Source organism: Aedes albopictus, chromosome 2 (genome assembly GCF_035046485.1).
Source record: "Aedes albopictus strain Foshan chromosome 2, AalbF5, whole genome shotgun sequence".
In the NCBI taxonomy this organism is placed as follows: Eukaryota; Metazoa; Arthropoda; class Insecta; order Diptera; family Culicidae; genus Aedes; species Aedes albopictus.
In genome coordinates this window covers 235,243,286-235,266,056 of record NC_085137.1, presented here as the reverse complement: position 1 = coordinate 235,266,056, position 22,771 = coordinate 235,243,286, and the positions used below count along the sequence as shown (strand labels likewise).

Sequence of the window (22,771 nt, the reverse complement as noted above, 5' to 3'; positions counted from 1 at the left end):
TTCAAGGACTTACAGGAGAAATCTAGAATAGTTTGAAGGCGTATCAAGAAGTTTCATGGGGATTTTCGGGGGTTTAAGAGTCTTTCACAGGGAGCTCAGGGAAATTGCAAACAAGTTCCAAGCCGTTTTAAGGTGTTCCAGTGGATTTCAAGTAGACTTAAGTAGAGTTTTGTTGAAACTAGCAATAAGCTATGATAGGGATATATTTATGCGGGTTTCCGGGGGCTTCAGTAGAGTTGAGTATGGGTGTTTCAGGAAGGTTTTTCTGGAGAGTTTACAGGAGTTTCAGAGGTCTTCAGAAGTGTGTGGCAAGTCTAAGGGAGTTCGGGAATATAAAAGATTGGCATTCAGATAAGTTTCACAGGGGTTTCAAGGCGTTTAAGACGATTCATGAGGTTTTGAAAGGTTTCAGTGGACTTCAAGTTACCTAGAATTGTTGCCTGAAACTGTGCGAGTGAGTATGAACTTTGTTCATAGAGCTTTAAATGATCACAAGTTATGCTTATAGAATCAATGACCTATAAACTCAAAAAAATGAAATACCCTCAGACTATTTCCCGCTGCAACTTCATTTCGTCTTTAACGCCCTTCAACTTCCTCCTCCACCCTTTCTGTGTAAATCTTACCACAATTCCCTCAACTACTCTGAATGCAATACCCAAGTAACATTTTAAGTTTTGTTCGACTCTATAAGAGGTTTTCATGGCCAATTTAATTAAACTTGCAATAAATCTGATTCATACATCAAAACCTTTTGATAACCTCTTTAAGACCATCATCCGGCTAAGTGGACCACTCTCGAAGTAGTTTTGCAAATCGTATTAAGAGTAGCAATAAAACTGTTTAAAACCTAGCTGAAAAACTTTCCATACTCAAAAAGAGGCTATGATGATTGTTGTTGTTTTTTTTTTCAAAAAAAATATGACAGCTCAAGAAACAGAGAAGCTTTATCAATGGCACGTAAAGTTCAGGAAGAGATATTATTCGCAAGTAAAAAGCGATAATTGCAAAGTGATAATTTAGTAGTTATATTGTTGCTAGGCTTATGCGGATTCAATTTTACCGTGAATATTGGGGTTGCAGAAACATAAAATTATTGCGCTTCGAAAATGGTGAATATTATCATCTTAGAATGAAATAAATCAATTTGTTAATGTAGTAAAACTATTTCGAATTACAAGAAAATTCATCTAAGAGAGTTAATTTATGTGAGCATGCTATGAAAATGACGGCAAACTATCAATTCGCTGCAAATTTGAGAAAAGTTAACTATTTCCTAATAACGTATCTGATTCTTCAATATGGCGACACCCTTAATTAGCGAAAAAAAAAAACGAAAGCAAGTTTACTTTTATGATTACCGCAATAAACGTAGCAGTTTCATAGTTTCTGCTTTTCCACCAACAGATGTCGCTACTAATCGAACGGATCGCCATCTGTTGAGAGTTTGAACAGTTTTATTGTGGTAATAATGAATACCAGAAGGTTTACATGTCGGAGAGTTTTGTTTACTCTTAAAATCTGGCTTTATGGATGTCTTCAAATATACTATAAAACATTTCATCAATGGTTTTCATAAAAGTAGTCATAAAACTGTGAGTTTTATTTATTGCTGTAATAAAACCCTAATAAAAATCAAACAAAACCAATCAGAAATGGAATTGTTACTTGGGTAATTAAATTCCAATTAAGTTATGTTACCCTCAATAGAGTTTACCTTAAAGGTTCTACCTAAACGGAGGTTTCAGAGCAAGTTATTCGGTTTGTCATTACAAGTTACACGTCAGTACATTTACTGACCCTACGTCGTTGAAGATTTTGTCAAAATCGTGCAAAATACTGCGGTAAGGCTGATCCAGTCGTACACAAAAAAGTATAAATTCTGTTATAGCTGCCGACAGACTCGAATCGTATGACCATTTTTAGAGCCTCAGGTCCCTCTGAATATCTCCTAAAATCCTGGCAAAGGCCTGGTACTCATAAAGAACTCCAGGTACGAGGTACCTCGTCAATATCAAATCCAACGTTGTCACACAAACTACAATACTAAACAACCGATTCCTATATGCATACGTATCAGGTTACGGCGTCAGACCATATATGAGATAGGAATGAACCTTATCAACACTTCTAAAAACAGGTGTCGAAAGAACCCTCAGACCCTGTCAAAATTTTCTCGGCTGGAACGGGAATTGAACCCGCCGTCTCCGGATTGGCGATCCATAGCCTTAACCACTAGGCTAACAGGAGACCCCAATCGTTGTCGTTAAGTATTCTCCACTGATACACACCAGGTTTCACACACGTACATCAGCACAGCTTTTATGTTTGAATTGAATATTCAGGTATTGGTGTGGCGACTAATTTGATTTCTTAACCTTTCTTATGCCCCAAAAGCAGTTCTCAGTTTTCTGATCAGTGTACTTATATCGATTTCTAGACATTGAAACAAGCATTGCAAGCTTTCGTTATAGGTACTGTCTTCAGTGTTTCAGATCGAAAAACGGCAGCAAGTTGACGAATTCTGATTCCACGTGCTGAGCTTCCACGTCAAAATAATTAACCCGAATAATGTTTTTCAAAACAGTGTTCTTCTCCCATGGATTTGCTGTCTACCCTTATTTACTTTTACACAAAAAGACTAAATGGTATTCAATCGTCCCAATTTACCAATTCGCTTTTCTTTGACACCGCACCGTTGTTGCCGCCAAGAATTCTCCACCTGATTGGCAATACCCATAGCCATAGTCCGAGACGATAATGGTAGACCTCTGGCTGCGTAAATAAAATGAAATTGAAACGGACACGCCATTAAGACCGCTAAACGTTCACTACAGCAACAACGGACACCTGAACCGTCGTCGTCGTCGTCGGATTTGCGCGAATCGGTCATGCGCACAAAACTGTGACGAGCGGGCTTAAACTCAAGTGTCGCTTCGCATTCTTTCTGGCTGACAGTTTGCGATTTGTTTGTGCAGTTTCTTGACTTTTGGCGGATCATAATGGGTCCCTTTTTGCCTGCGGACAGAACTGATTCTGAATTGTTCGGAGCAAAAACGCAAGATCTGTTTGAATGCGAGATTTCCTGGATAGCCCAGCGCTGGATGGCTGGATGAATTGTTCACGCACAGACAGATCGAATGTTTGCCAAAAAAAAGTGCTCGTTTTGTGTCATGTCATGCAGTGTCGAGATCGCTGAAGTGAGTGGTGTTGTCGAGAGTAAAGTACACAAGCCGCGGCGATCGGGGCGAAAAGAATTGACGGGTAATTTCTTATCAAGTGGAGTTGATTCGGGCCCCCGGGGGTCACTTTCAGGAAGAACAGAATCACGAATTAAGATTGTGCTTTTAATTCGTTGAAACCTATAGCCGTTGTTGGAATGTGCGGGATTATTGAGTTTGAGTCGCAACTACAGGTTAAGAGCATACAGGGTGCGTTAAAAGTTCAATTACAGATTGTCACAGCTAATGGCAGGTGACGTAATTATCAACTTATACTGCATTTTGATTCAACTTTTTAGTTAGATTGACCTGTTAACTCTAGTTTGCATTTTAATAAGTTTCTTTTTTTTAACATTTTTAACGAAAGTTTAAGTTTAGAAGCTTTTGAAGAAGCTTGTCCTCTGCGGTCTGTGAAGACCACAAGAGGAAGCCCTTGGTGAAACTCTGATCTGGCGAAGCTCAGGAAACAATGTAGAAAGAGTTGGAACAGACGACGTTCAGCTGGATCGGAGGCTTTCAGGTCGGCTCGCAAGGCCTACCAGAAAGCTTTTCGGTCTGCTGAACGATCCGGCTGGAAAAAGCTTTGTACAAATGTTTCCAGTCTGAGTGAAGCCAGTCGGTTGAACAAAATCCTTGCAAAATCTAAGGATTTTCAAGTGGACGAACTTCGTCTGCCAAATGGTGATTTCACTTCCTCTGATGACGAAGTTCTGGAATGTTTATTCAGTACACACTTCCCCAGATGTGTGGATATTACATCTTCGGGTGAACCTGATGTCTTTTCTTGTAGTTATGATTCTTTAGCTCCGGCTCGGAGTATCATAAGTTTAGAATCGATTGAATGGACACTTAAAAGCTTTACTCCTTTCAAATCTCCTGGGGCAGATGGGATTTATCCTATTTTGCTTCAGAAGGGATTTGATCATTTCAAACATGTTTTGAAACAACTACTTGTTTGCAGTTTTGCTACAGGGTATGTTCCCAAATCCTGGTGGGATATTACTGTAAAGTTTATTTCGAAAGTGGGTCGTGCGTCAGAAAGCAAAGAGCTTCAGACCTATCAGTTTGACCTCTTTTCTTCTGAAATGCTTAGAACGCATTGTCAATCATCACATCCGTGATGTTCATCTGGCCAATGTGTCTCTTCATGTGAACCAACATGCTTGTGACTCTTTTACACAAAGTTGTTTACGATATCGAGAAGGCATTCGCTCAAAAGCAATCCTGCTTGGGTGTTTTCTTCTTCTTCGATGCCATATTGGAAGCCGCACGGGGTCATGGTATATCTTCAATTTTTTTCTAATTGGATTCACCAAATGCTCAAAAACCGACATTTCTTCGCGACATTGCGTCAAGCGGCGATTAGGAAATTTAGTGTTTGTGAATGCCCCCAAGGGGGAGTCTTATCACCATTTTTGTGGAATCTCGTAGCAGATACGCTATCGAGGCAACTCAATAATAGCGGTTTTCCTACTTATGGTTTTGCCGACGGCTGCCTAACATTGTTAGTCGGTATGTGCATCAGCACCCTTTTCGATCTGATGCAAAGTGCCCTTCCGGTAGTTGAGGGTTGGTGTCGCCAGTATGGCCTTTCGGTAAATCCGAGTAAAACATCTATTGTGCTTTTCACGGAAAAGCGAAACCGTAATGGCGTTCGACCTTTGCGTCTCTTTGATTCTGAAATCGATGTGACTGAAGAGGTAAAGTACGTTGGAGTCATTCTTGATTCCAAGCTTTCCTGGACACCTGATGTTGAGTTCAGAATCAAGCAAGCTTGTATGGCCTTCGGGCAATGCAGGCGAACCTTTGGTACAACTTGGAGTCTAAAACCCAAGTAGGCTCAGTGTACCAGTTATGGCTATAGTACCCCAAATTCGCCATAGTTGATTTTCAACCTTTAAAGGTACAAATCAACAAGAAAAAAATCGTGAACAACAGATCACGAACACAAAAGATGATTGCAATTGTTTAAACTTCACAATTTGGTCAAATTATGGTAGAAATAAATCATTTTCCTTAACTTTTCGGCCTCCTTGCACCCTATTTCGCCATAGTGTACCAGTTATGGCAACTCCCATAAAGAATGCATGTAAATAGTGCGAAGTGGAACCCAAATTAACAAATGTGTCCATAACTGGTACAGGGTTCCTATCATTGGCACACGCCGTAATAAATACTAAAAGTAGTTTTGGCTCCGTTTCTATATTTTTCCTGTAAAGTATTAAAACAAATCAATCATTTGACTTATTGTTTACATTAGTCGGTCTTCTTCTTATTTTTGTAGAAATAGTTTTTCTTAGGTGGTGCGATAACTGGTACAGGCACCCTATATCAAATGGATTTACACAACTGTTGTTCGTCCAATATTGGCTTATGGATGTTTTGTGTGGTGGCAAAAGGGCGAAGTTAGAACGGTCCGATCAAAATTAGGACATCTCCAAAGGATGTGCTTAAGGCGAAACTGGAAGCATTTCCTCATTTTTTGGTTTTTTTATTTTTTATTAAATAACGAAGCAATATTTTCAAAATCGGTTTTCGTGCACATGTAGAGTATGGATCAGGGTATCTTCTGATTTTTTTACGCGGTAGAAAATGTTTTTCATTTTCTTTTAGCGGCTGTTCGAGTCCGTATGAAGTTGATCATCAATATTAACTTCTGTTTCGTCTAGGGTTGTGTGGATTGGAGGGGGGGGGGAGCTCCAGACGATGAAGAGAAACTTTGTTCCGAATTCAACTATATATTTGCCATCGAGACAGACGGCGTGTCTGCTCGATGGGGAAACGATGAAACTTATAGCTATCTACATTACACACGGTTGCCTTTCATAGGCAACGCACAGTACGGAAAGAACAAAATAGAACACAATTAAATCTGTAGCCGCGCGCGTCGCAGTGCGCTGGATACAGCATGCACGGTGCCTACCGTGTCGTCGGGCTGACGATGAGATGAACCGTACAATGCGCAGCGTGTTTCAATGTTTCAATGAAACAATTCACACGCTGCTGGGACGTGGTTGAACAGCCGATAACGTTTGCGCCGTTCGCTTTTGGTGCGAGATGCAACAACTTCTTTTCTCGATCAGCCTAGATAGCTGTGTAGTGTCGGTAGCGATTGTCTCAATTGGCTAAGAATAACACTACGGACCGCCTGTTCCGGTGGTAAGAATCCACCAACAGGTGACCCCTGAATCATGGTGTGATGCGGCTTTATGCTTACCGTGCCTAGGAATGAATGGCTAGGGGGGTCTAATAAAAACCTAACCGCTAACGGAGCCTGTGGAGTACCAGGGCGCCCTCCACAGTATTACGCCCTTACTGCGCTAACCGGAGCAATGGTGCAGTGGACCTTGCGTTTCTCCGAGACAATCAGCTGCCCTTCTTGCCTACCAATCTGGTAAGTCCACTGTGACTCTTTTACACAAGGTTGTTTACTATATCGAGAAAGCATTCGCTCAAAAACAAACTTGTTTGGGTGTTTTCTTAGATATCGAGGGTGCCTTTGACAACGTGCCTTTCGATGCCATATTGGAAGCCGCACGGAGTCATGGTATATCTCCAATGATTTCCAATTGGATTCACCAAATGCTCAAAAACCGATATCTCTTCTCGACATTGCGTCTAGCAGGGATTAGGAAATTGAGTGTTTGTGGATGCCCCCAAGGGGGAGTCTTATCGCCGCTTTTGTGGAATCTCGTAGCAGATACGCTATTGAGGCAACTCAATAATAGCGGTTTTCCTACTTATGGTTTTGCCGACGACTACCTAACATTGTTAGTTGGTATGTGCATCAGCACCCTTTTCGACCTGATGCAAAACACCCTTCAGGTAGTTGAGGGTTGGTGTCGCCAATACGGCCTTTCGGTTAATCCGAGTAAAACATCTATTGTTCTTTTCACGGAAAGGCGAAACCGTAATGGCGTTCGACCTTTGCGTCTCTTTGATTCTGAAATTGATGTGACTGAACAGGTAAAGTACGTTGGAGTCATTCTTGATTCCAAGCTTTCCTGGACACCTCACATTGAGTTCAGAATCAAGAAAGCTTGTATGGCCTACGGGCAATGCCGGCGTACTTTTGGTACAACTTGGGGTCTAAAACCCAAGTACATATATCAAATGGATTTACACAACTGTGGTTCGGCCAATATTGGCTTATGGGTGTCTTGTGTGGTGGCAAAAGGGTGAAGTGAGAACGGTCCAATCAAAATTAGGTCATCTCCAAAGGATGTGCTTAATGGCGATGTCTGGAGCGTTCTCTTCAACTCCTACGGCAGCGCTCGAAGTTCTCTTTGACGTTGCCCCATTACACATTCATCTCAAACAAGAAGCCCTTTCTTGCACTTACCGGTTACGGGTACTCGGTCTACTAGAGGAAACTCCTGTGAACCGCACATCAACACACACCTCGTTGTTTCCACTTTTAGTGAATTGGGACAAAATTGTCCTTGGAGATCTTACAATTGCTTGTAATTTTCCATATAGGACCAGGGATTGGCGGCATGCACCGTGCGGTGCGAAAAAAGCGTGTGTTTCACACAAACGCAAGTGCTCGTCTCCCGTTTTGCCGAGAGACAAGAGACGTATGAGTGAGAGCTTTCGTAATTGTGCGAGAGACAATCGCAGCACTAGCTCTACGGCGCAGGGAGTAATGCGCGGTGCTTGGGACTGTGCTTGTCTCCAAACAGAAAAAATCAATTAATAAATTAATTGAAGAGTTTGTGTTTTCGGCAAAGTTGTTAAGCTTGTCAAGGGCTGGCAAGTGATGGGTCGTTTGATTCGAAATTTTTCCAATCATGCGTAGTATCAAGCCAAGTGCAAAGCACGGAGACAAGCACCGAGAGAGTGCATACGACAGAGCGTGAGAGACAGGAGAGCTCCAGCGCGCGGCAAAGTAAGCGAGCAACACACAACCGATTGCGCGTTTTCGTCTCCTTCTAGTTTGTTGTGCTGTCTCGTAGCAGAGTGTGCGGCACGCAAAGAGTTTTGAGTCGCACCCTATCCCTGTATAGGACATTTTCCACGAAATTCCCTTCCCGGGAAGAGTGGACATCTGGTTATCTGGAAAGAAGTATTTCAGACGGCATCGTATGTTACACTGATGGCTCCCTTCTCGAAGGTCGAGCAGGTGCTGGTGTTTATTCTCGTGAGCTAAGGCTGTATCAGTCTTACACACCAAATTTTTTGAAACGCTTCCAGCACAAAAAAAATCATTAAAATAAAATGCTGACTTTCAGCAAAATTTTTGCTGAAATTCAGCACAACGTTGCTGATCAACTGTCAAAATTGCTGGATGGTTCAGCAAGTTGAAAAATAATTGCTGATATTCAGTAAATTCGTATTGCTGAATGAAATCAGCACAAAAAAATCAGCAAAATTTGCTGAATACCAGCAAACAAAATTTGCAGTGTACTCACTTGGTAGACGACACTGCACCGTTTTTCAGGCCGAAATGTTTGCTCTTATGTGCGGAGTGCAATCAGCACTTCAGCAGCACGTAATGGGCAAAGTAATATACTTCTGTTCAGATAGCCAGGCTGCTATTAAAGCACTTGCTTCGGCCAACTCCAGGTCGAAGATAGTTATCGCTTGTCGAACTCAAATCGAGGAGCTGAATTCAGCAAACGCTGTTCACCTTCTATGGGTACCTGGTCATTCTTCCATCGCTGGAAATGAATTGGCTGATGAGTTAGCTCGCTCTGGAGCATCACATGACTTCATTGGCCCTGAGCCAGCTATTCCGATATCGAAGTGTTGGATTAAGCTTCAGATTCACACCTGGGCTGTCATTCAACACAGACAATATTGGAATAGTTTGGAGTCATGTCGTCAAACCAAATTGTATAGTGCTGAGCCATCTCTACGGGTGGCGAAGTATCTAACTAATCTGTGTAAGCAGAATTGCAGCATGTTGGTCAAAGCATTGACTGGCCACTGCCGACTCAGCTATCACATGGCGAATATTCAGCAAGCTGATTCATTTGCCTGTGATAGCTGTGAATCCGATTATGGAACTTCGTATCATTTGATATGTAACTGTCCAGTTTTCGCGCAACTGCGTTTCCGAGTATTCGGTAAACACTTATTAAGTGAAACTAACTTCAGAAACCTGAATCTTCAGGATATTCTGTTGTTCTTAACCCGCTGTGGTAAAGAGCTATAGGCCACCTTTACGCTTTATGCGTTATCACAGTGCCCTTCTCAGAGCGCTATATGAACCCATTGTGGTACGTTTTTGCGTGTATGACGATCCTATTCCCTTACCTGTCCCTTCCCCAGTCCTATCCTTTTTCCGTCCCTTCTCCGTCAGGTAAATTATGAACAGGCTCGTGTTCATGGCGATGGCACAAATTTCCCAAATGGAGGAGAACGTGCTTCTGGAGCCGACCTACTGATACCTGATACCAGATTGACCTGTTAACTCGAGTTTGCATTATAATAAGTTTCTTTTTTAACATTTTTAACGAAAGTTTAAGGTGAAGCTCCATAGTGTTCACTTTCAAGAAAAATCGTTTTGCCTCGCATCTTCTCGAGTAATCAAAAATTCCATAAGTCAAGGCCGAAATGTTCATGAGTATAAGCATGAGCAGAGCAAAGCAGACCTGCATTAATAAGATTCTTCGTACTCATAAAATGACCAATAAATGTGGACCTCAAGATCCTTAATCGTAAACGAAACTTTGACAATTCTAAATTTGTGTACATATTCCTGGAAATCCATAAGGCTATGTGGATTATTTACAGTATGTGGCAGGAAAAAATGCGAAAGATTTTTTTGATTTGATTGATTGATTTATCTTTATTTGAGAGACTTTCAGCCCTTGGCTGGTTCGTCTCTCGACTTTTTTTTTTTAACTTCAAACCTTATTTTCGGTCATTTGACATTACCTAATCTATGTTTCAACGTTTCATGATCTCTAACAGGCTAATTTTCTGAAAAATTGGTTACTAACTTTTGCAATACAGCGCCTGAATTTTCAAACCACTAAAAAGTGCACAAAATTCGCAAAATTCCATATCTGTAAAAATAATGTTTTTAATTTTCTCTACAATATCATCATATATATGTCTTTTTCATATCAAGTATATAAAACTACATGTCTCTGGATTAGTATCGCCTGGTTTTTCATCGAATTAAGGATATTTTTTCACTAAATTAGCCATTTTGTTTTATGACCATTGAGCGCGCAGTTTATTGATACCCAATTTTAAGACATGTGATAATGTAACATGTTAAAAATCAAATATGTTCATTTTTATTTTGTAGTGCTAGAATATAGACATTGACTGATACACTGTCGTCAAAAAATAGTCAAATACACCCCTTATTTATCGTGGGGTAGCGTCTTGAAATTTTCGCATTTTTTCCTGCCGCACCCTGTATGAGTTTTGACTCAAAGCTAGTTATTCATACACAAATATCTACAAGAGTATTCGGTAACTTTTATGTAGTTTTAGACACATTTCCAACAAGGTTCACACACTGAAATCCTGTTGGTAGTCGTCAGTTCAGTACTTCGGTACATATTCTAGAGAAGATCCATATAACTGTCTTGGTTTGGGTATCAATGGACGTTTAACGTACTCCGGAATTCCCAGGGTTAAGGATTTGAAGTTTTGACTACAATTTTCTTAATGCATTATATGTGAAACTGATATGTAGTTACAGAACCAAACTTTTCGGCTGTCTATATCCGGACTGGCCTGCCATCCCAGAATGAGAGCTTGGATATTGTTTCTTGAGACGCCCAATCCAAAGCACATTCTGATCTTCTACTTGCAATGACATTTTTTTTTGCGAAATTCGCGTGGTTTGCTGCTGCAGATTGGGAACCACTAAATTTTGCTTAATTTTTGTATTTTTTGTACTACGATGTGGAATCAAAATGAAAATTTTCACTTTGAATTCTTGACAAGTTTGCATGGCTTGCCACCCAGGATTTAGAACTATTAAATTTGGCAACAATACTGGAGGAAGTATTTCTTGAGACGGACAGTTTAAGAAACATCTTAGCATTTGTAATATACAACATGTTCATTGTCCACGATTAGATCGAATCCCACGACTTAATGGCTAGTTTCCACTTCGTACGTACTATGCAAAAAGATAGGACAAGTAATGGTCAAGTAATGATTCCGCTTCAAAATTACTTGTGCAGTTCGCAGATGGCAAGTAAGGAAAAAAGTGTAACACTCGTAACGCCTCCCGTGAGAATCAAATGGAGCTGTTACTTTTCCTTGCGGAAAAATAGTCCGCGCTATTATTCCGTAAGGAAAAGTAATGTTTCTTCCCATACTGGATCAGTTGTCAAAAAAACTTGCGGAAAAAGGTGGAATTCTACTTGAGCGCTCTACTTGGCAACAAGAAACTAAGCTTAAGAATGTAAATCGAGAGGGTATCTTGTGGTATCACGTACCAGCTGGGGCAAAGTCTGCTAATCAGCTTGGTGTTCTATGAGCACTTTCACAGTTATTGAAAAACACGCCTTTACACATATGGCTGTATGAGCCTTTCGTCTATATATTTTTCTTCAAATTATCATCAAATTAAACAATTATATTCCAATTCATCCATAAATAAACGCTGGTTTCTCTTTTCTTTACTTTCAGATAAAATTCGCAAAATCACCTAACTCTTCGCCAAACACTCCTTGCAAAAATCATCACACTTCCATTGAACGCAAAAACTGGCTAAACCCAACGTCAGCAATCTTATCACTTGAGGAATTGCCGAAAAGGAACAGCTCCAACAGCTTAAACCAAAGAAACAGTAAAATAGCGTCATTGCAATGCTGTGAAGTTGAAAAAAACGACAACACATCACAAAACACCTCCTGCCACTCAAGCTGCTCTCTAAGATCGCACCTATTGAAAGCCATTCCTCAAATCCACCACGATGCATCATCACTTTTGGAACAGTGACTAATAGCAAACTCTCCGACCCAACCAACCACTTCCGGACAGTCATCACATCGGAAGCAGCGACAACACAACACAACGAATCATCTGACGCCAACCGTCAACAGTAGCGAACCCCCTTTCCCCATTCCCATCCATTCCAATTGTCATTGACTGTTCCCTCACCCAAAAAAAGCAACTGAAAATCGCCAGTCAATGTTTCACCACCGACATCACGCCTCGTCGTCGCAGCTTTCCTCGTCCTCGTCGGTCGGTTCACCGATGAATCACAAAGACCTGGAGGCGGAACTGGACGAATACCTGTCCGAGTACAAACTGCAGGGACCGCTCCTGGAGCCGATCAGCCACTACGCGGGTAAGTGGCGCATTCACTATCTCCTCCATGTTCAGATAGCACTATAAATGTATTGTAATAAACTGGTGACAACTGCGATCCAAAGCCTTATTAATGTACGGATCATCATAACCTTATACAAAGTTCTGATCCTAAAAATTACAATTGAATTCAATCCAAAAGGTTATATGTTACATATGCGAATGATGGTCCAACCTAGATACAACAGTCTTATAAATCTCATATCCTTTACTTATAGAAGTTATTTTCTAGAGTATAAACGTTCTGAAAGATACATTCTTCATAGAAATTTCAGATCAATTATGCATTTTGCAAGACTCCCTTGAAATGGTAAATGTAGAATAGCCCATTCTCATGCCCATTCTAGTCCAAATTCTGACCATTATTAGACAACCAGTTGATCAACTTTAAAAAAAAAAAAACACGGCGCTGTCCTCAACCAGGGGCTGTCCAGACGGGACGAATTTAATAATAGACAACGGACATGAAATCAAAAATCTCAAATTTTACAAAAAATATAACAAAGATTGCAATAAAATGTTAATTATGAAATTATGTTAAGGTGAAACATCAAGAAATCCCTTCGTAATTTTGCATACAAACTTTAGAGGCACAAATCTGACGAACGACGCATCGAATCAAGCCGTACTTGTTTATCCTGGCTTTGCTCACTTGCAGCTTTTCCAGAGACAGCTTTTCCAAATCGAGCGCATTTGTTTACGAGTTTTTAGGATTGGTGCTCTTGAAAAATCGAGTAGGGGTCGAAGGCGGCCATTGTGGCAGCCATATTTTTTATTCTTAATCACTTAACCTAATTTACAGCTCTATTGTCCACTGGGGCACTACGTGAGCAATTTCAATTGACAGCTGCACTTACATTGTGTACAGCGCCTAGATTCTATTCTACTTTATCGAACTGGTTTGCCTTTCTGCTGCATTCACTTTTTCTATTTTATACCGAAGTAGAATGATGAGCACAAGGATGATGATGGATGGCCGTTGTTCCTTTCCAGTCCGATTGGGGGTCCATTATGAGTAGCAGTTCGCCGATGTCCAGGTATCCGGGTTCGTTTGAGCCATGGGGCTCAGAAGGGGGTCAGTGTCAGTTGCTCTCGGGGGAAAAGCAACTGACGAAAAATTGCAAGTGCCGGGGCTGGGAATCAAACCCATGACCATCCGCATATGAAGCGAACGTGTGACCAACTACGCCACGGGCCCCGGCTACAGCCATATTTGTATCCTCTGATGTTTCTCCTTAAGGCGAAACTGGAAGCATTTCCTCATTTTTTTGGTTTTTGATTTTTAATAAAATTACGAAGCAATATTTTCAAAATCGGTTTTCGTGCACATGTAGAGTATGGATCAAGGTATCTCCTGAATTTTTCCCTGATGGAAAAAGTTTTTCGTTTTTGCAGAAACCATTTTTTGTGCAATTTTGTTTAAAAATGGTTTCTGCAAAAACGATAAACTTTTTCCACCAGGGAAAAATTCAGGAGATACCTTGATCAATACTCTACATGTGTACGAAAACCGATTTTGAAAATATTGCTTCGTTATTTTATTAAAAATCAAAAACCAAAAAATGAGGAAATGGATCCAGTTTCGCTTTAAAGGCAATTTTACAACAATTGTCATAATTTTGTTATGATCTTGTTATGTGTTTCCGGTCGGGTAGAGAATTAGGTGAAGAATAGGGCAGGTAGAGGCATCTTTCTCAAACACGACCCACCAGCTCCATAAGAAATACATGCGTCGGTAAAGAAGTTTGAGAAAGGCTGAGGTAGAGGATAGGATAAAGGCACAAAAAAACAAACAAACACTCTCTTGCATTTAACGATGAATTTAATTTTCCTTTGATTTCCGCGATCCTTCCCGAGCAGAGGTCAAGTACTGACGATCAAAATGTGATATTGGTTTGTTTGAGATAAGAGGTAAAAGTACTGAAAATAATAGCAAAACTTTGTTCTTGAACCATCTAACCAATAGCAAAATTTGATATTTGAAGATCAATCAAATAGCTCACTGCTATTGGTTAGATCTTACCAAGAGCTAAATGTGCTATGATGATGATGTTCCAGGAGTAAAATTGAGATATTATTTTCAGTACTTTTACCTCTTATTTCAAACAAACAAATATCACTTTTTGATCTCCGTATCAAAATATGCTATTATTGAGCTCTTTTACTCTGCTCGGGTTCCACCAGAGGCGTTAGTGTTCAATCGCATTGACGTTTACCAGTGTACACGTTGCTGAATGATGGAAATGAAAATTACAGGCGATATGTGTAGTAGTGTGCGTGTTAGGCAAATGTCAAATCGCAATCCATCATGGCCGACAGTGTCTCGCGCGGTTCTACCAATAGGTGGCAGCGTTTTCTTGAAAAAGACATCGGGCAAAACCTTAACATGAATTCTTTCTAAGATATACGTCTGTTTGTCTGTGATAAAGGGTTTGGTTAGAGGATAGGGTAAAAGGTTAGAGCAGATAGTAAGACAGAGGGTAGGGTAGAGTGTAGGGTGAAGGGTACAGGATAGGGTAGGGTAGACGGTAGGGCAGAGGGTAGCGTACACGCAAAGTTAGAGGGTTAGGATGAAGGATGGGGTGAAGGGATAGGGTAATGGGTAGGATGGAGGGTTAGGTAGTGGGTATTGGATAACGGTGGCTGAGTAGATGGTACGGCAGATAGTTAGGATAGACAGCAAAATAGAGGATAGTGTAGAGAGTAGAGTGAAGGGTTAGGGAAGGGGTTTGGTAGAAGGTAGGTTAGACGTCAGGCTAGATGTTGGAAATTGGAATACAGGTAAGACAGATGGTAAGAGTAGAGGGTAGAGTAGACAGTAGGGTCGAGGGTTAGGATAGATCGTATAGTTGAGAATTAGGATATGAAGCAGGGTAGAGGGTAGATAAGACGTTGAGGTAGAGCGAAGGATAGGGTGGAGAGTTAGGGTAGAGAGTAGAGTGAAGAAATGAAAAGAGAAGAGATGAGATGAAAAATATTGGATGAGATGAGATGAGGTTTTATCAAGATACCTCCAGGAATCCTTTCCGAGATTTCTTCACGCAATCCTCTCGAGACTCTTTGCAGGATTCCCCCAAGGGTTCTTCCTGGGGTCCCTTTAGTTATTTCTTCAGGGATTGCTTTAGAAAATCCCGATAGAATTCTTTTAGATATTCTAACAGGCAATCGTCTAGGGTTTTTTGCTGAATTCCTTCAAAGATTCCTTCCGGAGTTTCGTAAATGATTCCTTTAGAGATTCTTGCTGAGGTTCCTTCATGGATTCCTCCCGAAATGAATAGATTTTCAGGCAATCCTGGAGAGACTCCTCTAAGTATCCGAGCCGGCATTTTTAATGGAATTCCTTCAAATTTATTCGCGAGTTTTTTTCAGGGATTTCTTCAATAATTCCTTCGGGAGCTCTATGATTCTTTTGGGGATTCCTGCTTGGCTTCCAGTCGAGATTTCTGTAATGGTTCCATCAGGTATTCTCTACTACATTCCTCCAGGAATTGCTTCATTGCCGGGATTGCTTAAAAAAATTGAAGGGATTCTTTTTGGTTTTCTAGTCGGCATACCCTCAGAGATTCCTGCTGGGATTACTTCACGAATTCCTCCTGGTATTCTTTCAAAGAATTCTGCTTAGATATATTCAGAGAATCCTAGTGAAAATCTTTAAGGTATACGTGCCGGACTTCATGCTGGTATTCTTTGAAAAAATCTTCCTAGGATCCTCCCTGAATTCCTCGCAGGATTCCTCCCGGGATTTCTTCTGTAGTTCTTTCAGGGATTCCTACTGAGATTGCAACTGAAATTCCACAGGATTCTTCCTGATATTCTTCCCAGCATTCCTTTAGAAACTAGCATTACGAGAGTGAGAGACAAGATCTGAAATGGACGTTACTTGATTTGTGCCTGGAATTCCTTCAAAGATCATGACTCGTTTTTCCGTAACCGTAAGTGCTTTGACGTTACGTTTTCTATAATTAATGCTTAAAATAATAACTTGCGCCATGATATCGAAAACGAAAAAGTTTGTCGTAACGTCTTTGGCAACTATGATTTGTTAATGAAAAGGGTAAGAAATGTTTATGATAATCGTCGTTTTCGTCATGATATCATGAATCGTAGTCATATGATATCATAATGTGTGATTTTATTAATTTTTCATTATGTTTTCGGAAATGGATTTTTCCCGTGTGGGACCCTTTAAACATTCTTCCCGGTTTTTTTTTATTTTCTCAAGGTATTTCTCCAATAATTCCTCCCGGGATTTCTTCAATTCTGGCGTTCGATTTGATTGGGTCGTAAGTTTGCGGTGATTTCTATGCAGATTTGACCTATTAAAACTGAACGCCACAATAATTCTTTTAGAGATTTCTGTCGAGCTTTCAGTCGGGATTCCTTCCGTGATTTCGTTAAGGATCCCATTAGAGATTCTGAACGGGATTTCTTCCAAGATTACTTCTAGGATTTCTTCTGCGATTTCCAGGGATTCCTTTCAAAAAATCCTACAGGGATTCTTCCTTCAGCGCAAGCTAGAGCTAATGAGAGTGGGAGAGTCGGAGAAAAATAGAGAAATCTGTAGGTTTCTTTATGCACCTAGATATCTGTTGTAAACTATGCTGTCATCTGACAGTCATATTCTTATTCTTCTTAAGTAGTTATTCTCTTTTTCATTCATTGTAGATACATTATATCTATACGGATCAACGATACAACGATAATATAAAGTTGTGCTTAAATAGAGCTTGCAAAAAATATAAGATGTTGAGGATACTCATTGAAGAATCGTTTTGGAACTACATTATAGACTTCTCTTTTTTGTGAAATTATGTTTATTTTATTGGAATTTGACTAACAAATATCTATGAAGATAAAAAATGTGAGACACATAATATTTCATGTCCAAACAGCAAGCAGGATTCCCTGCCGGACGATCCTGGGTGGACCATATTGTCACGCTCCGTATCATCTTGGAGCACATCAATGAATTCCAGGAATCTCTCTACTTGGTGTTCATTGATCATGAAAAAGCTTTCGACCGTGTCAATCACGAAAACATGTGGGGAGCCCTCAGGCGCAAAGGTATCCCAGAGAAAACTATCGGCCTCATTGAAGCACAGTACAGGGCATTTTCGTGCTGAGTACTGCATAACGGTGTCTTGTCCGAACCCATCGTTGCTGGAGTGAGGCAGGGATTTATACTATCACCGCTACTATTCCTCATCGTAATCGACGAGATCCTGGTAGCTGCGATTGATCGTGTACCAAATCGTGGGTGGCTGAGGTACCATGGAGCACCTAAATGACTTCGAACTGGTCGATGACGTTGCTCTCTTAGCTCAACGGCGCTCTGATACACAGACGCCGAACGCTCCTCGGCGGTAGGTCTTGCCATCAACGTCAACAAGACCAAATCGTTAGGTGTAAACCCGGTCGGCCCTTCCAGCTTCACGGTAGCTGAACAAGCAGTGGAGAATGTTGAAAGCTTCCAATATCTTGGCAGACAAATGGTGGCCAATGGTGGCACCAAGATCGACATTGGCGAATGGATCATGAAGGCGAGGGCTGCCTTTAAGAGTTTAAGAAATGTATCGAAAAACAATCTGATTTTTCGACGCACCAAAATCCGAATTTTCAACTTGAACGTGAAATCTTTGCTGGTGTACGCCAGTGAAACCTGTTGTGTGTCAGCGGAGAACACTCAACTACGGCTGCAGGCCTTCATCAATAAATACCTGCGGTTAATAATTCGTGCATGGTGGCCTCACAATTTGATCTCCAACGTGGAGCTCCATCATCGATGTCATCATAAGCCGATAGTGACAGAAATTCGGAAGCGAAAGTGGGAGTGGGTCGGCCACACTGTACACAGGGGCGAAACGAAATCTGCAAACAGGCGTTAGATTGGAACTCAACAAGAAAATAAAGGAAGTCGACAGAAATTTGGCCTGACCACAGGTCAAGGCGATAACAGGCAATCGCCCAGGATGGAGATCTTTTAATTCGGCCCTCTGCAGCACCGTGGGTGCTCAGGGCTGAAAGTAAGTAAGGAAGTTTCATGCCCAAATTAAGCGCAAATATTTGAGACCCCTACATGGCACCTGTAAAACCTTGATCTGATTGAGTATGATCACATTTTCCCTCACAACGTTGGCCCACCCTATGCTCAAGGCAACTGAATTCAAATTATGTCGCATCAAGTTAGACAATTCCTTGACTTGTGATCATAGATTACTATACTACTTAGTTTACAAAGGAAGCTTCCAGCCAATAAAATGTGAAAACACTTAACTGATAGATAAATTGAACAACTCGCCCCGTTGCCAATGCCAATGAAATGACGAAATGCATACTTTTCAGTTTACTAATGCGTGTTTCTATGTCTTATCACTTGCGCGGCAAAACTATTTTGGTAAACACTGGACTCTTATCCATGAATGTTGCAACCGCCAAAACCACACGGGTACAATGCGTTTCCTCCCGTAGCCTCAAATTCCACCTACTTTCCTCTTATCGTGCCCATTAGTGGTCACAAAGCTATAGCCACAACCCACACGATACGCGCGCTGGTAATCTCGAGCCATAACCAGGGGCACGCACGCGAACGAACTCGAACAGCAACGTCTGTCTGTTTCGCAAGTGCCACCCATCGGATAATATGATTACCGACAATTTTATTGCTCGGTTGACCATCGTTTTCGTAATGGAAGAGCGCCCGTGGACAATAATTACCTATGGCCTGCCTAGGGTTACCATACGTACTCTTTTAAGAGTACATGTACTCTTTTTCAGGCAAAAATTAGGCGTACTATTCTTTTTTGTAAAATAGCCGCAATTGTACTCTTTTTTCACAAGCATACCATTTCCTGATAAAATATTTCAGTAAAATTATCGATTCTAACGAAAAATCATATGTCCTTCAGTGAGATGCAATTTATTGTGCTTTACTGCCGTGAATCGCAAGTCAGTCCCATCTGCATTTTGGACAAAAACGAGTTAATGGCCGTTTTCGACCTTTCTTGGGATGGTCTTTCAGCTGCGTGAATAAAAATATATAGTTTGTTCAGTAAAATTAAAAAAACAAGACCAAGTCAGATTGTCCCATAATGAAATGTAATCGCAAGTCAGTCCCATTACGAATTTGTGTACCCTGCAGTACAAAAACTTAACACTGTTTTAGTCAGTTTTATACTTTTGACTGTTACGTTTTCACGTTTGAAACAAAGTGTGAAAGTTTCATAATGATCGCAGAAGTTTTCAATTCATAGCGATTTTTTTTTTTAAGTTTCACATAGAAATCGAATTTGAAAACTTCAGAGCCCATTTTCTCAATGCCTACTTCTTGCAGATGGGACTGACTTGCGATTCACTGCAGTTAAGCACCCCTCGTTTCACAACTCGTTTCAAATGTAATGTGTTTTTCAAATATGATTAAAAACTTAGATAAGACGTCAAGTCTTATTCAATAAACGAAAGAGAGAATAAATAAAGAGGCGTTTGTTTTTCAGATGGGGCCTTTTGAAGGGTTTAGCGAACAATAAGCTATGAAAAGCAGGATGATTTTTCAATTAAGAAAATATAGTTTAGAAACCACTGTATACGATTATTAGCCCGCAATGTATTACATAGACAAAACTTGAATTAAAACAATTCTTAACAAATCGATTAATTGAGAGTAGTATTTTCTCCCCCAATAAATTGCCTACCTTTGGGTGTCATTGTTTACAGATTTCCTAATATCAAAGAAAATTTAGTAGAAAAGTGAAGTTTTTTTTTCAAATTATGTTAATAATTTTTAAAGCAATTCTTGTGATTGCCTAAGTTGCAATTTTTAATTGCATTAACAATAACCACTTTAGAAAAAAAAATTTGAAAAAAATCACCTTGGATTACCGTACTCTTTTGTACTCTATTATCAGAATTCTTAAATGTACTCTTTTCATGTGTGCCAAATATGGTATCCCTAGGCCTGCCTCTGATAGCTACATACATGTAGCTGCCTGTCTACGGATGTTTACTCAGTGAGATAGGGTGATGGGTCCCGTTGTGGGTTCTGAATGCGCGCATGCTTGTAAGCGTTACCAAGAACATGAGCGTATGTAGAAGACTAATCATTACTACTCGGTCATTAATGACATTAGCTAACAGATGGAGCCTGGAGTAGTTTTACTAAAGCAAAAAGATGGAACCTTAGTGAGTAATTAGAGACTTAAACCTAAATAAACTCTGCTTTTCCACAGGGATTCAACGGCTTAGTCCTAGGGGCTGTCCATAAACCACGTGGTCATTTTTTTGGGACTTTCCAAACCCCCCTCCGCGTGGTCATTAGTCCATACAATTTTTTTTATTTGTCCATACAAAATGGGTATTGGCCGAACCCCCCCCTCCCCCCCCCTCATGACCACGTGGTTTATGGACAGCCCCCTAGTGTTATCCTTACTATAGTTATAAAATTCAATTACGAAGCCAACTCTGGGCCCATAACCCTAACGTAAATATGGTCACTCGTCAGCCCAGCAATAATCTGCTGCCCGCTATGTGTGTCACCGATTGTGCAGTATTTTATTATTATTTCTCTGCCGTGTGCAGCATAGTTGTCCCATGTTAATAGGGATTCCCATAGCACATGGGACAACTATGCTGAACACGGCAGTGTCAAGTTCGGTTTTCGAAGACGCGTTCGACGTGCAGTTAGATAGACGTACCTACGGCTAGGGCAGAGCAGTGCAACGGAGAAATATTTCTTAGAGACACGCCTGCCTACCGGAGAAGCTGCAAGACGAGCTGTTAATGATAGGTCTCTACCTAACATGCATCGATAGAGAGAAGGGTCTCCAGTCACACCCCGTGGGTTTGGTGACCATGACGGACTGATTTTTATTTGCTACTATTGCGGTCGAGGGCAATTTTCATCGTTTGTTTATATTTGCAATGATGCGAAGCAAAAGGCTCAATTGGTCGTTGAACGAAGGAAGCTAACTTGTACTTCGTTGAAGAGTTCCGTTGAGTACCTACCCTTCTTCAGCCTATGCCCCTATGTTAAAAGCTGTTCGGGCTCGTTTAGAAGTTATCCATCAATGTTATCTTCTTTTCCCGATCAGCCTTGATAGCTGTGTAGTATCGGTAGCAGTTCTCTCAATTGGCTAATACATTGATTACATCGACGATGGAGCTCCACGTTGGAGATCCAGTTGTGCACGAATTATATACCGCAGGCATCTATTGATGAAGATTTGCAGTCGTTGAGTGTTCTCCAATGATACACACCAGGTTTCACTGGCGTATAGCAGCACAGATTTCACGTTCGAGTTGAAAATTCAGATTTCGGTGATGCAAAAAACCGACAAATTGACTGTAGCGTCGGTGGTCGAAGTTGACCCAGCCTGAAACGTCCCGGGAATCTGACCAGTACTATCCTTCGGTGATATGGATTGATAGTGTATCAATGACAGTTTACGATAGGCGAGTTTCGATCACTGGTGCCGCGTGTAGCTCGGGGAATAGAGGCTAGCCTAATAATAGTAGCCACCCTAGCTTTGCGGTGACGGCCCCTGACCTTCAAGAGATTGAGGAGGAGGTTGGCCGGTTGAAAAACAACAAAGCCGCTGGAGCAGATCAACTACCAAACGAGCTTCTAAAATACGGTGGAGAAGCACTGGTGAGAGCACTACACTGGGTCATTACCAAGATTTGGGAGGAGGAAGTATTACCGGAGGAATGGATGGAAGGTATCGTGTGTCCCATCTACAAAAAGGGCGACAAGTTGGATTGCGGGAACTACCGCGCGATCACACTACTGAGCGCTGCCTACAAGATACTCTCTCAAATTTTATGCCGCCGTCTATCACCGATTGCAAGAGAGTTCGTGGGGCAATATCAGGCTGGATTTATGGGTGAACGCGCTACAATGGACCAGATGTTCGCCATCCGCCAGGTGTTGCAGAAATGCCGCGAATACAACGTGCCCACACATCACTTGTTCATCGATTTCAAAGCGGCGTATGATACAATCGATCGAGAACAGCTATGGCAGATTATGCACGAATACGGATTCCCGGATAAACTGATACGGTTGATCAAGGCGATGATGGATCGAGTGATGTGCGTAGTTCGAGTATCAGGGACACTCTCGAGTCCCTTCGAATCTAGCAGAGGGTTACGGCAAGGTGATGGTCTTTCGTGCTTGCTGTTCAACATTGCTTTGGAGGGTGTAATAAGAAGAGCGGGGATAAACACGAGTGGGACGATTTTCACGAAGTCCGTTCAGCTGCTTGGTTTCG

General features: G+C 41.1%; 1 protein-coding gene across 1 annotated transcript in view; it reads left to right on the top strand.

Moving 5' to 3' along the window:
• The window catches only part of LOC115257630 (rho GTPase-activating protein conundrum), a gene marked incomplete in the record, with an annotated part of 391,231 nt that overhangs the window by 277,016 nt on the left and 91,444 nt on the right, over positions 1–22,771 (top strand). Inside the window, 1 exon segment of the mRNA XM_062851367.1 lies at positions 12,224–12,489. Within this exon segment, the coding sequence (XP_062707351.1) occupies positions 12,330–12,489 (160 nt within the window).